The following is a 16,683-nucleotide window of genomic DNA, read 5'->3' on the forward strand; positions in this document are numbered from 1 at the left end:
GTTATTTATAATATAATAATATAATTATATTATTTAATTTATAGAGAATATAAATTAAATTATTTTTAAAATTTTAAATATTGTTTAAAAAAAGGGGTGTCTGTTTTTTATTTGGTTAGAGGCAGGGCTTTTTATTTTAAATAATATAAGTATTATAGAAATATAGATCTAAATATAGAAATATGTAATAAATGTATAAAGATATATAGCTATAACTAAACTATAAATATAAATATATGTAAGTAATATGAAGAGATGTAATATAGAATATAAATAATGTTACAACAATATAAACTATAAATGTGAATAAATATGAATAATACAAATATTAAATACAGTTTAAAAGAAAGGGCTTATTTTTGTTTTTATTTGGTTAGAGGCAGGGGTTTTATTTTAAATAATATAAGTGTTACAGAAGTAAAAATAATACAGAAATATATAATCAATATAGAAATATATGTATAAAAATAAATATATATAAGTAATAGGAATAGATGTAATATAGAATATAAATTCATATATAAATAGAAAATTTTAAATATAAATGTATAAATAAACATACATTCATATACATTAGAAATATAAATATTAATCTAAATACGAAAATATATAAAAATTAAATATATTTAATTCCTTAAGAGTTTGTTGGTGGGGGTTTTTTATTGTTTTTTGGTTTTGTCGGTTTTTTGGTTTTTTGGGGTTTTTTTGTGTTTTGGTTTGTTTTTTGGTTTTTTTCATTTTTGTTTTTTTGTTTGTTCCTATTGGGTTAGAGGCAGGTTTTTCGTTCGGCGTTGTGGGTGCATTGGTTTGTTGGTTTCTGGCGGGCGCTGCTGTTGCGGTGCCAGCCTCGGTTGGTTTTTGTTGCCCGGCTGAGGCGGGCGGCAGTGCTGCCGCCTTGCGGGCAGAGCGCGGTAGCGCAGCCGTGCGGCGGCGGGCGGGCGAGCGGCGGCGGCGGGAAGGCGTCCGTGTGGCGGCGCCGTGCAGCGGCCGGCATGGCGGGAGCGGCGTGTGGGACTGGACTGACCTTCTCGAGATGGCGGCAAAAAGGGCGGGAAAATCCAGCTTGGGCGATGATAGCCGAGCTTAGCCGAAGAGCCGATGATAGCCGAGTGTAGTTTATGATAGCCGAATGTAGCCGAAGCGCCAGTGATAGCTGAGGGTAGCCGAGTGTAGTCGAGTTTACACCCAAAGCCGAACATCACCGACTTTCGCCAAACCGAGCCCGCTTCAGCCCAAGAGCCGAAACAAGACCAATTTAGACCAAAAGCCGAAATGAAACCAGTTCACACCAAGAGCCGACACAAGCCCAATTTCACCGAGTTTAATGGAACAGAACTGAATGTCACCGCCTTCGGCCGAGTCGAACGAGCTCAGCTGAACCAAGGCGAGACCGCCCCCACCTTACGACCTCAACCGAACCGAGGCCAACCTTACGAGGCTGGCTGAACCGAAGCAAGCTCAGCCGAACCAAGCCGCCTGCTCTCATGACCATTAATTAGCGAGAGTGCGATCACAGCCCAGTGAGCTCCTGCCCACCCCACAGTGCCGTCCATGTCCGTGCGAGGGCCGGGCCGCCCGCGGGACGCGGCAGCAGGAGAGCCCCGAGCTGTGCGTGTTTAACGTGAGGCGGCGCCGCTTTCCCACGCAGCGCCTGGGCCCGGCCCATTCCGCCCTCAGGGAGCCGAGCCGAACCGTGCTGCTCCAAACGCAGCGAGCGGCTCCGAGTTCAGCTGAGCCGACTTCTCCCGAATCTAGCCCAAATATGCCGAACCAGGTTGGAGGCGGATCCAGTCGTACCAATGCCACCTCAGGCGAACCGAACGAGTTCCGCCCAACCGAGACCAGCTCAGCCGAACTGAAATTCTGCTGAACTTGTATTTCCTGATGTGTAAAGTGACAAGGGCTCTGCTGTATTCCAGCACACGAGCAAGAACAGCAGCAAGAGCTCCTCCTGAAGGTAATTTACCCCCGTGGAGCCGGCCAACATCACAAAAGGCAAAGACACTGCCAGTAAATAGGCAATATTGTTTATTGTTTTCTTCCACCTTTGTGGGTTTCTTTAAAAAAAACATTACTGACGCCTTGAGCATGTCCCGCAGCATTCCCAAACTTCAAACCGCTGGGATCGCACAGTGATTCCAACACGTCCCGCTGGCAAGCGCTGCGTCCTTGCACCAGGATCTGCCCTGGGTGCTCTCGTGACCATTAATTAGCACGAGTACGGTCACTGCCTAATGAGCTCCTGCCCGACCCCGCGCTCCCGTTCGTGCTCGTGCTGAAAGGAATCAGAAGGAGGTGTCTTTACAAACAAACTGCGGGTCTGTCGCTAGGCAAACCCCGACACTGACAGGTGAAGGAAGTAATGCATAGAACCGTAAATTCCAGCGGAATTCCACTGATTGATAGAGACTGCTGCTCACCCAAGCCCGTGCTGAATTCCTGGACTCGAAGAAAAAGAACACAGACACAAAGAAGAAGAAGGGGGGGATGCACATCAGAAGGCGGTCGGAATTAGGCGATCTGGGAAGTTTGTACCTCTCAAGTACCTCGGCCGTTGGGGAAGACAGAGGGAAATGCATCTGAGAAAGTAGGATAAAAAGGAGGCTGTGTCCTCCAGCAACTTGAGAGATCCCATGGGAAATGCCCATGGCCTCTCCCTTTATTCAAATAAACTTACAGTATCCTGTGTCTCCTTTTGGACAGAAACCTATGGTGTTTGTGGATTAATTTCCCTGACAGTGCTGTTATGAACAAGTTCACAAATTGATACAATTAAAGCTGTTAAATGCTGATTTGAAATTGTAACCAATTGTTATGAAGATGTTCACAAGTTGATACAATTAGAGATGTTGAATTCTAATTTGAAATTGTAACCAATTGTTATGAAGATGTTCACAAGTTGATACAATTAGAACTGTTGAATGCTAATTTGAAATTGTAACCAATTGTTATGAAGAGGTTCACAAGTTGATACAATTAGAACTGTTGAATGCTAATTTGAAATTGTAACCAGTTAAGAATGTTAATCAAAGAGTTGTTGGATGTTAAACTTTTAATCCCCTACCTTACTGATACCCTTGTTGCCTCCGTCAGGTAATGCCTCCGCTGCTCACTAAAATGGTGCAGGGAAAAATCCCCAGGAAATATGCAAATAAAGAGACATTCAAGAAACCCCAACCAAGGGCCTTAGAAACCATGAATGAACCGAAAATTTAACGAACTAAGCACTAGGCCCTATCATTGGAAAGTTCTCCTATTCTACCAGCAAGGTTTTAGATGCCACCGTGACCTTACTAGAAGTGAGCCAAAATGAGGACCCTAGACAAAGAACCAAAGTTTTCTTCCTGGGCACACTTGTGAGGATGGAAGCCCCAGTTCTGCTGTAAAGCAAAATTGTCCCTCTCCTCCTCTGCGCTGCCGAAGGGAGCACCGGTGGTGTGCGCGACACCTCGGGCCCCCACCCAGAGCTGATCGCTCAATAAGGCATCCAAAAGGAGCAGGTCTCCTTGCCCTTTTATGTTCTTCAGTGCGAGGGCCGGGCCGCCCGCGGGACGCGGCAGCAGGAGAACCCCGAGCTGTGTGTGTTCAGCGTGAGGCGATGCCGCTCTCCCGGCGGCGGCTCCCTGGGCCCAGCCCGGCCCACGGAGCCGAACCGAGTGGAACACAGAGAGTAGCTCCGCCACAGCCTGTGGGTGGCACCGAATTCAGCCAAGCCGAGTTCGGCCGAACCGAGCTGAGTAATTAAAAAAAGCGAAACGAAGCCCCAAAGTCTCAGCAGCAAGCCCAGCACAGGGAGGCAGGTTTGGAATTTTCTTTGCTATGCTGCAGGTGTATTCCAGGTGTTCGTTCCTCTTTGTTTGACAGAAGCAAGACAAAAATAATAATTCTTACCACAACTGGATGTTTTCTTTCCTGTCTATCTGGCAGCTAAATACCACCAGCTAGCTATCCATATGTTAAAATCAGCTGGAGAGCTTGCATCCCAGAGCCCTGGGGACTGTCTGAGGAGAGCTCTGGCCAGCTCTGTTAATTGTTAAGCACCTCTGGAAGAGCAGAGAGGTTGGAGGAGGCTGGAAGAGTTCCCGTGTCCCAGTACCCAAAGAGACCCACCTGGTCAGGCCAGGTTGCTCCTAGGCAGTGCTGCGACTGACCTCAGCCCAGGCAAAAATCACAGAACTAAAGCTGAGATAAGATACAACTGAAAAGATCTTTCATTCTGGATGTTAATACACATCATTGAGGCAAATGTTAATGCTCTGCATCCCAGCAGAGAGATCATCAGCTGCCTTGGCAGGCAGATGGGTTTGGAATCTCTGGTCCCATGCTCCAGACCTTTTGTCTTATTTCTGTGGGATGGTGCAGTGCTGACAAAAGGGACATGGCTCCCTCCCTGCAGGGCTTGTACAGTCATCAGCCTTCCCCACACTCCCAAACCCACCCACCAAAACTGGCACCAAATCCTTGGAAGGTGCAGGGAAGTGTGTGCTGCGATCAGATCGTGGATTCAAGTCCCGGAGCTCTCCGTGTCTCAGGATTCAGCTGTGCCTGAGTGGGGAGAGCTGTGGCACGGGCCTTTCGGGAGACACTTGGCAGGGACTTGTTTCTGTGCAGGTAAGAATGAGGGACTCTGCTCTGGAGAGTTAACCCTTGGTGTTACGCACTGAGGGAGAAGAGGGGTGTCATGCACAGCCAAAATGGCATCAAAAGAGGTGGGGGGGATTCTGCCCCTGTGCCCAGGTGAGACCCCACCTGCAGAGCTGCCCCAGCCCTGGAGACACAGCAGCAGCACCTGGAGCTGCTGGAGAGAGCCCAGAGGAGGCACCAGAGCTGCTCCAGGGCTGGAGCCAGGCTGGGAGAGCTGGGGGTGCTCACCTGGAGAGGAGAAGGCTCCAGGGAGAGCTCAGAGCCCTTGCAGGGCCTGAAGGGGCTTCAGGAGAGCTGGAGAGGGACTGGGAACAAAGCATGGAGGGACAGGACACAGGGAATGGCTCCCACTGCCAGAGGACAGGGCTGGATGGGAGATGGGGAATGAGGAATTGTTCCCTGTGAGGGTGGGCAGGCCCTGGCACTGCCCAGAGCAGCTGCCTCCTCTCACGAGGACGTGGGTGAGCTGGGAGAGCACCGGGGGTCCTGGTGTCCCTGGGCTTGGCAGAGACGGATGAGTACAGAAAGGATGAAGGTGAAAGTTCTCCAGCCTTGACCGGTGACGTGAGCGTGCGTTTGCTGTGCGAGTGTATCGGGATTATCACCAGAAAAGGGACACGAGGTTTCCTTACAGATACTGGGTGATTTGTCATGCCAAGGGCACTGGGTGGGTGACACAGCAGAAGGGGTGACAGGGCAGTGGGGTGCAGGTTTACACTAGTGGCTTCTTTCAAGCACCTCACTGGGCGTCGGTGCTGGAATTGAGACAAGTGGAATTGAAGTGGGGCTTAGAAAACAAACAGAACTCGACCCAGAAGGGCAAGTTGTATGTGTGACTGGGTTTAATAGTTTCTTCAGTCCTAAAATTGCTTTCTCACAGTATGTTTCAAGCCTAGAAAAATGATAACATGGGATGGTTTCAAAGCCTAAAAAAATCTCATTGAATGCAGTTTTTCATTAATGATTTCTGAGCACTCCAGAAAACATTTCTAGACTTGTCTTGTTCACAATGGCTCCTTCGATGGCCAGAATTGAATACATGAGGGATAAATATGTGTATTTTTGAGCTAAGTATTTTGCTCAGTAGCATGATGAAAAAGTGAAAAAATCTTTAAAAATCAATACTTTGTTTAAGTCTTGCAAGCACTCTGAGATTTTCATATAGACAGACTTCTCCTGCCAGTGTTTTAGGAACAGTAAGTTGCTGGTAACATGCCTCTGTTACCCTGCAATTTCATGTCCATTTCCATGTCTGTTGTGTTGTTAGTCCGCCTCTGCTTTGTGGTTTATTTGGGTAAACTGCCTTTTTTTAAATTGTTTTTGTTACCTTTTGTGAGCATGCCAGAGGCCCTAGGGTGCCAATAAATGAGAATATTAGTGCTCCTTCTGACTGCTGTTTCCCTCTGCTTGTTTGTGACCCAATCTTGAATCTATGCCCAGCCTGCTGAGCTGAATTTTCCTGATCAGAAAAGGAGGAGCAGTGGGCAAATGCCTTAGGAGGAGCAGTGAGTGGGTCAAGAGACCCTCCAGCCAAACACTGACAGCAAAGTTTCACCTCTGCGCAGTTATAAACGTTCTGTGTCAGTGCTGGATCACTCGAGGCAGTGAGTGTCTCCCACAGGTTATTTTTTCACACCAGTATCTACTTGCTTTATCTCTGATTATTCTTGCTTTATCTCTGGGTATACTCACTTTGCTGGTGTTGATCCCGAGCAGGACATGCACAGCAGAATAAGGAAAAGGAACATCACAAAGGCAGCGAGGCCGACCCAGAAGGCGATGACGATGGAGTCTGTGGGCACAGCAGAGGGATTCTGTCACATGCACTTTGCACGGCAGAAATAAAACACAGCAAGGTGATTTACCTTCTCTGCTAAAGGTGGGCCATCTGATTAATTTCTCCTGTCAGAGAGAGGAGTCTAAGTGCCAAATCTTTTAAAGGTCTTGGGGGTCTCCTGACAGTGTCTGGCGACGGGGATGAGGGAGGGGCTGGGAAAAGCCTCTGGAGTGTTCTTGTGACCAGACCTGTGCAGATAACAGAACACGACTCCTGTTACACAACCACCATGCAGGAAGCCTGAGTGGTCCCTGCCTAATCCTGCAGGGAGGGAATTCCAGCCTTGAAAGCATTTTATACCAGGAGAAATACAAGGGGGGTCTGTTGCCCAGTGCCTGTGCCCCTCCCAGCACATCAGTGCAGTGGAAGGGAAGGTGCCCCTTGCCCTGCTCAGCTGCAGGGCCCCTGCAGCCTTCGTGGAAGAGTGCAAGGTGCTGCCTGCTTTGCCAGGAGCAAATGGTTTATCTGAGGAACAAGAGCATTGCCAGTGCCCAAGTGTGCCCACAGCTGGTTTAGTGGGAGGGTGAGTGCCTGGGGCAGCAGAGGGAGCCGCTCTTTCCTGGAGGCTTCAGTGCTGTGCCGGTTTTATTGCCTGAGCCTTGGGCTCACTGAGAATCCACTCCTGCCCCCACGGCACCTTTGGCCACTGTTCCACAATGCTCCTTCCTGGGGCCACTGTGCCGCTGATGCCGGTGGCCTTGGGATGCTGGGGTGCCCTGCCCTGGATTCACAGCCGGTGACTCACTGCAGATGAGGTGGAAAAAGAAGGGTCACCGACTCCAGAGACAAATATTGACCAAGATAAAATAAATCTTCCCTCTGAAAGTACAGAAAACATTGTGTTCTTTGAAACAGGTCCTGTACGTTTGATTGAGCGTTTCTCTGTGAAAAAGTTCAGTATGTGTTGGCATCAAAGCCACAAAGAGATTAAGGGAATTAGCCCAGCTCCTTTTAAACCCAAAACTAGAGCTGGCCCAGCTCTACCCTTATCAGAAACCTCAGTTTTGGCTGGGCTACTGAGAAATATCAGTGGGGAGGGGAAGCCTATTTTATTCTTCCTGTGCCCAGGGACATTTTGAAAAGCCCAAACTGTTTGAAGTGTTCCACACCATTGGGACAGAAATTAAGAGTTTGGATTTATAGAACTCTCTGTCAGAGCTATTTTGGCTTTATCTTTTAAAAACAGTTTTAATAGATTTCATGGAATTCGCTGAAGCTAAATAAATTGGCTCCAGGGCTTGGGTGGAACTTGAACCAAAATTTCCTGGGTTTAAAAACCAATTAGTTGGTTTTTGTTTGCTTGCTTGCTTGCTTTTGTTTGCTTTTCTTAGTTTGTTTGGGGGTTTTGTTTGTTTTGTTTAGTTTTTAACTGGAATAACATATTTTCTTATTTTACCAATCTATAAAAAGCTTTTCTATTGCTAAATTTTACCATCACCTTTTGTGCATGGGTGTGTGCATGCTTTTAAATAGCCTATTAGATCATAGGCCAATTAAGATTTTTCATTATTTTCGTACAAAATTGAGAGAGATGCACAACATTACAAATAGAAAGCAAGACCATGGGTTTTTATCTGGGTTTAGATTCCTTTTTGTGAGGCAAATTCAGTCTCAAAAAGTTTCAGGGACCAGCCACATAACAGAGGAAAAGAAGTGCAGAGATTCAGGTCTCTGTTTCACATTAAAAGAAGAAAAAAAAAAAAAAAAAAACCACCCTAGGAGGCAAAACTGAACGAGGGAACTGCAATCCCATGGCCGGGTTATGGTGACTGTGCAATTCCCCAGGGCTGCCCCAGCAGTGGCCCTGAGCACTATTATAAAGCAAATAATCCCAGCAGCAGCTTCTCGAGGTATAGGAATGTACATATTCTGCAAGGACAGACGAAGTATATTCACTGCTTGACTGGTACTTTTACTCAAAACAGTGAAAAATCCCAAGCAGCTGTGGAATTGTTTCCCTTGGTGTTTTCAGTAGAACTTGTAACCCACTGTTCTCCCACTGGTATCTGGAGAAGGTAGAATAATAGTACCAAGAGGATGAACTCTCTATTCCTCCACAAAACTGTCAACAAATTTAAATTAAATTTAACAGAGGGTGAGCCTCTTGTCTCAGAAGCACAGTTTCTACAAATTTCAAGGACACAGGCAGCTGAGGAAAAATGCCCTATCAATTGCCAGGGAGGGAGGTGCTGTAACACAAATGCCACCTCTGCTGTGCACCAGGTGATCCAAATGGTAGAAAAATGTTATTAAGGAGAAAACAGGGGAAAGGTTTATTCCTGATTTTTGGGTTTTGCTATGCCAGTCACATGCCAGAGACTTACATCTAGCTTAGCAAGCAGTTTGGGGTTTCCCTAGTGGAATTTGGGGGTAATCATCTGCCCTAACTTCAAAATTAAGAGAATCAGAGGAGCTGCTCATAATTTGCCTGGTCCCAGCAGCACCAAATGTTGCTCTGCAGCATTAGAGAGCAAGATTTTCTGTATGAAAATAGGGAGGGATGTGGATATTCACACGACTTTCTTTCAGGTGTGGTGCTCTAAGTTTGGAGGCAATAAACCCTTGGCTGATCTGAATGCATAGAAAAGCTTTTCTAGAGTAAGTTTCTGCTCCTTTTTCCTACTGCTGTCCAAGCAAGCGAAGGACAAGCAGCTCCTAACACAGAATTCAACCTTCACCATCAGAAAGGCAGCTTCTTGCATTGTTAGTGAGAGAGACATGAAGGTATTCTGAAAGGCCCCCACATTTTCCTGGAATGTATAATAATTTCACTGTAATAACCTTGGAAAAGACAATTTTAGTCTCTGAATCCACATTGGAACAGTTGCAGTCATCTTCAGGGATGGGAGGGAAGGTCAAAGAATATGTTTGCAGCTTATTGTTCCTGGCTAGAGGAAACATACATTTCCTTTACTAACAGTCTGAATGCTTACCAGTTGCAACATCAGCCTTGTCCCAAGATGAAAACACGGTGTTTTTATGAAAACCTCTGCTCCTTCAGTGAACTTTGGTGACAGTAGCACACAGGTAACTAGCACCCCACACTACAGATTCGCAAGTAATCACATTTCCCCTTAGCAAATGACTCAGAAAAAATCTGTCCTGGTAAACAAGAATTAGTGTCAGTGGTCTTACAGCTTCAGATACTGTAAGATAAAGCCCAGAGTGTTTGTTAGTAATTATCCACCCTGAAGGCAAACACCCACTCACACAAACCAGGCATGGGCATGGACTCTGTTGCAAGGAAACAAAACCAGGTCAGTGAGACAAGCTATGCAACATTTTCCCCGTGCTAGATTAGCACCCACTACTCCACAATACTTACATTTATTAACCTTCAACTTGCTTCCATCTACTGGAATTGGATCTATGTAATCCCAGTAATATTCATAGGACCAGAAATAGTCAGAGGAGTTTGTCCTGTTAGCCATGTTAGTGGTGCCTTTTCAGCCAGCTCAGAACTCCGACCCACTGCTTTGCCTCATCGTACTTCAGCGCCCTCAGAAAGAGAATTGCACAACTCATGCCTGTGCCAATCGCTCTGGGGTCCCACAGCTCAAGGACTGCCTTGGGACTGAAAACATCCAGTGGCAGTGAGTGTTAATGTATGGCAGAGACGTACAAGCAGCCCTGAAAATGCAATCCTCACTTCTTGCCGGACAGTAACTCATGTTATCCCTCAGGATGTTTTAAACTGAGACGGGTGCCCTGTAACCTAGGGACAGGGTGGACAAGTGCCAGCTGGATCACAAGCCCTTCTCTCAGAGCACGGTTCCTGGGAGCTCCTGAGCACAGCCGGGCTGGAAAACATTCCCGAATGTATCTGGATGGAAAGGGCTGGGCTCTGCAGGGGCCACACTAGGAGTGGCCGAGGGCTGAGGCCTCTTCAGCCGGGAGGAGCTGAGCTAGGTCAGAGCTCACCAAGAGGCAGCTCCGGGCTCTGCTCCCTGTGACAGGGACAGGACCCAGGGGAGGGCTGTAGCTGTGGCTGGAGGGGTTTAGGCTGGATCTCAGGAAAGGTTCATCCCCAGAGGGTGCTGGCACTGCCCAGGCTCCGCGGGGAATGGGCACGGCCCCACAGAGCTCCAGGAGCGTTCGGACAGTGCTCCAGGGATGCTCAGGGTGGGATTGTCGGGCTGTCTGTGCAGGGCCAGGGGCTGGACTGGATGGTCCTTGTGGGCCCTTCCAGCTCGGGAGGTTCTCCGAATTAGGAGCGACTTGATAAAACGCTTCATATAAAATCTATGTACTGGAATAACCACATCCTTTGCTTTGGTTCTATGACCTTAGGCGGTCTAAAGCCCCACGGACGGACGGGCGGCCCAGGGCTGACCCCCGGCAGCAGTTCCGGGGCAGCCCCGGCGGGCGGGCACCGGGGCCGGCCCCGGGAGCAGTTCCGGGGCGGTGTCCGGTGTCACCGCCGCTTCCTCGGCGGGCGATTCGAAGGCGATGTCGGGGCCCGCCGGCGGTGTCTCGGCGGGCGAGCTGGACCCTCTGGCGCTGGGCCCGGCGCTGGAGTACTCGCTGTCGCTGCTGGAGCCGGGCGCCGGCCAGGCGGAGCAGCAGCGGCAGCGGGCGGACGATGCCCCCATGCCCATGGTGTTCCTGTGCGCCGGCTGCCGGCGGCCCGTGGGCGACACGTCCAGCTGGGTGTCCAACGACGAGGAGACCGGCTGCATCCTGCTGCGCAGTGAGTGCCGCCCCCGCCGCCCCCGCCTCAGGGCCGCCATGCCTCCCTCCTTCCCTGCCTCCCTCCCTCCCTCCCGCTGCAGGTGCGGCCGCCAGCGTCGCCGTGGACCCGGAGCGGAAGATCTCCAGTCTGCCCGGCGAGTGCGGATGGTGAGCGCCGGTCGTGGCTGGGCACAGCCCCGGGGCAGTCGGGGGCTCCCGGGGAAGGCGCTGGGCACAGGCCCGCAGTGCTGGCCTGGCCCCGAGAGCGCCTGGAACATTTATTTAGGGTGGTGTGTACTTTGTGGCCTAAAGCAGAGGGATTTCTCACAAGAGCAGGTAGTGGTAGACAAGGGGAATGGCCTTAGGATGAAGGAAGGCAGGTTTAGACTAAATATCAGGAAGAAGTTTTCCCTAGGAGGGTGGGCAGGCCCTGGCACAGGCCAGAGCAGCCGGGGCTGCTCCTGTATCTCTGGAATGCCCAAGGCCAGGCTGGACACTGGGGCTGGGAGCAGCCTGGGACAGTGGAAGTGTCCCTGCCATGGCAGGGATGGGATGGGATGGGATGGGATGGGATGGGATGGGCTTTAAGGTCCCTACCACAATTTAGTGATTCTGATGGTCTTGCTGAGGTCAGTCAACCTGAGGAGCTGTTGCAAATTGAGGCTGAAAGATGAGTGCTCATAATTTACACTGTAAAGCAAGAATGAATGCTTAAAAATTAAAAATTATAATGTTTTTTTTTTTTTAAGGAAAGGGATGGGGTGAGGTGCTTCCTTTTATTTTCTTCTGAATCAATGTTATTTCTTACTTACAGCATAGTGGAAACCTTATTTTGCTCTGGTTGCTCAAAGACACTTGGCAGCATCTACAGGTGCACCTCAAGGAGCCTCGACTACAAGAGAGATTTGTTCTGTTTCACTGTTGACTCTGTTGAAAGGTAAATACAGAATGTTTATGTGCCAGCTCCATTCAGCAAGCATTGCACTGAGGGTTCTCCTGTTATATCTGTGGGAAGTCTAGAGGTAGCTTTTTCTGCTGCTCTGTCCTGGAGTGGTTTTCTGTATTGCTGCTGTTGGCATTGTAGTGCTCAGTTGTGAGGAGCATCACCTGTGTAAGGCAAATCTTGGGAAAAAAAAAACAAACCAACAAACCAAAACAGCCAGGTCTGCCATTTTTTATGAGAAATTGCATTCCTGTCAAGAAAATATCAGCAGGTCCAGGGCACGGGAGGGTTCCTTCTAATTTGCTCAGAAGAGTACACAAACCAAGCACCAAACAGGCCTGTCTGGAGCCCCTCAGGGGTCAGCATTACCAGCAGGAAATGTGGCCAGAGGGGCTCAGGCAGCACTTGGGGCAGGTCTGACCTTTGCTGGCCACATCTGCTCTGTCCTTGCTAAGGTGGGCAAAGGCAAATCTGACAACTGAGTATGTGCTTGAGGCTCTCACTCAGCTGTCTTAAAAACTGTCTAGAAAATGAAAGTGTTCTTTGGTTTAGTTGGTTTATAGCACTTAGAAGTATTGTTCAATAGCTATACAGTGAATCAAGGCTTTATGCCAGAGTTCCTTTATGCAAGCACTGTTCTAATGGACAGTGTTTACCTGGATCAGTTTTAATGTCTCTGGTTTTTTTCTGAAGTTCCCATTTATTTTGCTGTATTGCTGTGATGTTCACCCTTGTGCTCTGGACAGTGTTTTGGGGGGTTTTTTATCAATCCCACTGCTATGATACCTTATTTTTTGGCAGTAAAATTCTCAAAACCACTGACCTGGCTGCAGAATGGCACTTTTCTTGGAGAGCAATGCTGCTTCTCCCAGCCAGCCCTGCACTGTTCTCGGTGTCTGTGCAGGTTTTCACTGCATCCTGCAGCCCCAGAATCCATGGCTCTCTCTCTCAGGGTTCTGAAGGAGTGCTGTGTTTGAATTTTTGGATTCAGAGTAGGAAGTGCATGATCTGAACTGTGGCATCTCAGCTATATTCTAGGAACCCCAGAAAAGCAAGCTGACATTCATGAGGAACCACTTACTCTTGAAAGTCAAGCTGTCTTGCAAGAGGCGCTGGAAAGGGTGAGATTTAACCTTATAATTATTAATTTGTTTAATTCACCTCTGTGAAACCTTAATATGCTTCAATAGTTTCTGCAGACCAGCTTATTTCACCCGGAATAATTCAGTGCATTGTAGCATGTACTGGTCTGCTTCATGCCATTGGTATCTTGTGTTATGCAAGATTTTCAGTAACTTTTCCTCCAATTTTCAAGGTAATTAGCATTTTCTGTCTATCAAGCACAGCATTAGGTTCCTGTGTATGTCTCAGTAATTTGATATGTTGTTTCTAGTTAGTTCTGATTCACTTCTCCAGATCTTCATTTAACCTTTAGTCACATTTCTTCTGCCTTTTGTGCAAATGGACTCAATGCTTTTGCTGTAGCTTCGTATTGAAGTATAATGTCATAAATCAAGTTGATGTTTTACTCTACTTAAATCTGGTGACTGCAGGTAGGAAGAGCTGGGAGCAAAGAGTGTAAGGAAGGTGACTGTGGAAACTGAAAGCTGTCCAGCAAAAGCTGTGTTTGTGGCTCTGACACCAAGGCTGGGAAAAGTGGACAGTGAATGTTAGAGCTGGGTGAGCTTTCACAGGATGAAAGTAGCAGGGAAAGAGTCAAATGAAAAGAATTGGTGATATGAGATGAGATTTGAGCCCTTTCTGACGTTCACACATGCTCTTTGTGTGTGTGTGACCTAGCACCTCTGCCTGGCTGTTTTGCAGGTGGATACGCTGTTCAAGGCTCTGGAGACAAGACTGGCCACTGTGGAGTCGCGTGTGGCTGCTCTGCAAAGGCAGGTTTGACAGGAAACACGTGCTGAGCTGCAGGAGAAGGGCGGAGGTGACAGATGGCCCTGTGATCCTCTGGGAACTGTGGGAGCATTGCAGAGACTGTGGAAGAGCTGGAAGCCATGGGTGGCCTGTGTGGTGGGGGAGCAGTGCTGACCAAGGCTGTGTCCCAGCCAAGGAGTTCCTCTTACGTCCCTGAAGAGGAAACCCCAGGGTTTTGTTTTTCTTAATAAAGACTTCTGAGCAGACTATCTGTAGAATTCTTGTTTAATGTAAATACTTATTTAAATTTTTGTCTTTGAAAGCAAAAATTTATCTCCTGACTTCCCTGCTATTCAGTATCTACTGAACTGGATGTGCACTTTCCTAAGCTAATGAAAAAACCTCCCTGTGGTTCTGTAATTCCCAAAGGAACAGCATTAAGTCATTTATGTGTTCCTTGTCTCCATAGCTTTAATTTGACTCGTGCTCAAAGACAGGAATGGCTCAATAACTGTATGTAGTGAATTGTTTGTTTGGCAGGGGTTTTCTGCAAGTTCAGGGCTAAAATGTGATGTAAGAGAAGGCTTTTTTTTGCAGCATTAGATTTTTGCAGCACTGCAGCTTTTCAAGCTTTCCAAGTCACCTCATTCTGGTTTAAACTCTCTTGAAATATGCTTAGTATGGTTTTTTTCATTGTTATGGTTTTGGGTTTTTTGTTTGTTTGTTTGTTTGATGATTTGGTTTTCTTTTTTTGCCTGGCTTAGGAAAATTTAACAGATCTCACTTTTTTTCTCTCCAGTTGAGTGTAGTGTTACCTTCTTAATTAAAAAAACATTTGCTGTATGGAAAATGCCTTGTGAAGGGACAGGTAGGAGCTATTTTAATGGCCAGTGCCACAGCCCTGTACCACACAGATTCCCAGGAAGTGGGGAGCCCTCTGCCAGGCAGACACACCGGGCCAGGTTCCTGCGGATGCTGCTGCTGTACCCGGCTCATGAGGTGATAACCAGCTCGGCTTTACTGCCAAAATAAAACCCATCCGTTTTCTTATGAATCCCAGCAAATTGGTCCCAAAGGCTTTGTCACTCAGTCTCTGCTTCCATTGGTTTGGAGGGGTTGGATCCCAGTTACTCACACCAGGAGTGCCCCTCCATCCTTTTTCCCCACTTTTCTGTTCCAATCGTGGGAGATCCTTGGGTTTTGTTTTTTTTTTCCCATGCAGTTCACTGCAGATCCCAAAAATCCCACAGGAGGGAAGATCATTACTTGTGCATCCACCACGAGGTGAGGAGCCTGATTTTGGAATGTTTTGTGGAATTAGCCCAGTAGCTTTTACTCCTGGAGTTCCTGTAGTCTGTCCAGCCTGTGCTTCAACTTAGAGCCCTCAGTCCACAGGGAAAATGAACCTTTGGGGAAGTTCTTGCAGCTCTGCTAAATGCTTGATGAATTGTGATGATTTTCTGGAAGGAGGCTGTCCATCCTGACCCATTTTCTGCCCTCTCCTTGCAGGCTGTACCTGCTGAAAGGCTGAGGTGAGCCCAGGATCTGTAAAATCCCTGACTCCCCGTGCCTTCCTGAGGCAGAAGCCGTGTTTGCTGTCAGTGACGACGTAGTGGAAGATGCTAAAGACTGAAAACTCCGGGTTTTTTCCCCTGAATCCCAAGACACTCTCTCTCTGCAGCTGTGCTCTGTCTGTCTCTTAAAAGGGTTTCTGGGTTTAGAAAGGTTTTTACATTCTGCAATATTTATCTATAACTCAATTAAAAAGTGTCATACTGTATCAATGTGGTGTTAATTACTTTGAGTTGGTTAATTAAAGCAAATTATTGATAAGGGGTTTGAGCATCCCTTAGTTGGAGCTGGCAGCTCTTATTTAATTTCTCTTAATTCCTTTAATTTCTTTCAATTATTTCTTAAGCAATTACTGCAATTAGGATATACACTAAGGACAACAGCATTTCTGCCCTGCTGGATTGGGAAATCAAGCCCAATTCCTTGGAGACATTGAGGGGATGGGTTTTGACAGTGGGAATTTGGTAAGGGAGAAAGGAGAGGTCACACAAAAAGTGGTTAAGGCCAGTTTCTGCTGGCTTTGGGTGCTCCTACCCCCAAAAAAGTCATCCTGGTTAAAGGGAACTTGAGGAAGCAAGGGGGCCTGTGCCAGGGGGCCTGTGCTGGGACCCCGAACCCTGGTCAGGGACACTGGGAAGTGTCAGGTCCAGAGGAACACTACTCAAACTCCATCCAGAGAGGCCGGGCACTGCTAGACTTTGGGGACACAGTCACTGAGAGGCTCCACTGCCTGATCCAGAGAGTTTTCCCATGATTTCCTGTCGTGCTTAGCACCTGGCAAGTCATTACAGCCCCACAGATTAGAAATCCCATCGGAGCAGTTGGAATCACAGACGATCACACAGAAACCAGTCTGGGAGAGGAAATGAGCTGTTCCTTTGATTTATTTTTCGCAATGTGTTTTGAATTTATACCAGAATCTCTCCTCTCCCCTCCGATCCCGTATCCCTGAGTTTTGAGTTTTCTCATAAAGAATCCTAGGCCTACACTGGAAAAAAAAAATTCCCTGGCACCGCGGGAGCGGCGGGGTCTGGGGGTTCCTGGGGCCAGCACAGGGATCCCGACGCCCCGGCCGGTTCCAGTCAGCCCCAGGAATCCGCCGCGGCCGCCGCCCTCCCGTGACGGCCGCAGGCACAGCCCCGGC

The 16,683-nt window shown here is 47.9% G+C and overlaps 2 protein-coding genes across 9 annotated transcripts; one reads left to right on the forward strand and one right to left on the reverse strand.

Annotated features, from left to right (window-relative positions):
* Positions 1-1,620: 1,620 nt before the first annotated feature.
* LOC119708544 (melanocortin 2 receptor accessory protein) lies at positions 1,621-10,828 on the reverse strand. Of its 4 annotated transcripts, XM_038155075.1 has the most exons (4): positions 9,807-10,827; positions 6,337-6,436; positions 2,421-2,439; positions 1,621-2,275 (listed from the first exon to the last, which is right to left on the reverse strand). In XM_038155075.1, exons 1-4 carry the CDS (start codon positions 9,910-9,912, stop codon positions 2,225-2,227), a joined length of 276 nt encoding a protein of 91 aa, XP_038011003.1. In that variant the 5' UTR covers positions 9,913-10,827; the 3' UTR covers positions 1,621-2,224. The 4 variants fall into 4 exon arrangements, 3 of the variants coding, with proteins under 3 accessions (XP_038011003.1, XP_038010986.1, XP_038010994.1); XM_038155058.1 differs by having other exon boundaries at positions 1,621-2,439; positions 9,807-10,828; XM_038155066.1 differs by lacking the exon at positions 2,421-2,439 and having other exon boundaries at positions 1,863-2,275; positions 9,807-10,818.
* A 20-nt stretch (positions 10,829-10,848) lies between these two features.
* On the forward strand, positions 10,849-15,747 carry MIS18A (MIS18 kinetochore protein A). 5 transcript variants are annotated; one of them, XM_038155025.1, is made up of 7 exons: positions 10,850-11,171; positions 11,254-11,320; positions 11,967-12,089; positions 13,123-13,216; positions 13,920-13,990; positions 15,190-15,251; positions 15,477-15,747. In XM_038155025.1, exons 1-7 carry the CDS (start codon positions 10,931-10,933, stop codon positions 15,488-15,490), a joined length of 672 nt encoding a protein of 223 aa, XP_038010953.1. In that variant the 5' UTR covers positions 10,850-10,930; the 3' UTR covers positions 15,491-15,747. The 5 variants fall into 5 exon arrangements, 4 of the variants coding, with proteins under 4 accessions (XP_038010946.1, XP_038010953.1, XP_038010960.1 ...); XR_005259101.1 differs by having other exon boundaries at positions 10,853-11,171; positions 13,920-14,966; XM_038155018.1 differs by lacking the exon at positions 15,477-15,747 and having other exon boundaries at positions 10,849-11,171; positions 15,190-15,458.
* Positions 15,748-16,683: the final 936 nt, after the last annotated feature.

This window comes from Motacilla alba, chromosome 1, assembly GCF_015832195.1.
Source record: "Motacilla alba alba isolate MOTALB_02 chromosome 1, Motacilla_alba_V1.0_pri, whole genome shotgun sequence".
NCBI classification, from domain to species: domain Eukaryota; kingdom Metazoa; phylum Chordata; class Aves; order Passeriformes; family Motacillidae; genus Motacilla; species Motacilla alba.

Excerpts from the sequence above, each read along its gene's own strand:
- LOC119708544 (XM_038155058.1), bottom strand. The coding sequence starts at position 9,912 with ATGGCTAACAGGACAAACTCCTCTGACTATTTCTGGTCCTATGAATAT. Across the intron at positions 6,437-9,806 it reads CAAGTTGAAGGTTAATAAAT|ACTCCATCGTCATCGCCTTC; the intron begins GTAAGTATTGTG and ends CTGTGCCCACAG. Across the intron at positions 2,440-6,336 it reads TCGGGATCAACACCAGCAAA|GAATTCAGCACGGGCTTGGG; the intron begins GTGAGTATACCC and ends CTTCGAGTCCAG.
- MIS18A (XM_038155018.1), top strand. The coding sequence starts at position 10,931 with ATGTCGGGGCCCGCCGGCGGTGTCTCGGCGGGCGAGCTGGACCCTCTG. Across the intron at positions 11,172-11,253 it reads CGGCTGCATCCTGCTGCGCA|GTGCGGCCGCCAGCGTCGCC; the intron begins GTGAGTGCCGCC and ends CTCCCGCTGCAG. Across the intron at positions 11,321-11,966 it reads CTGCCCGGCGAGTGCGGATG|CATAGTGGAAACCTTATTTT; the intron begins GTGAGCGCCGGT and ends TCTTACTTACAG.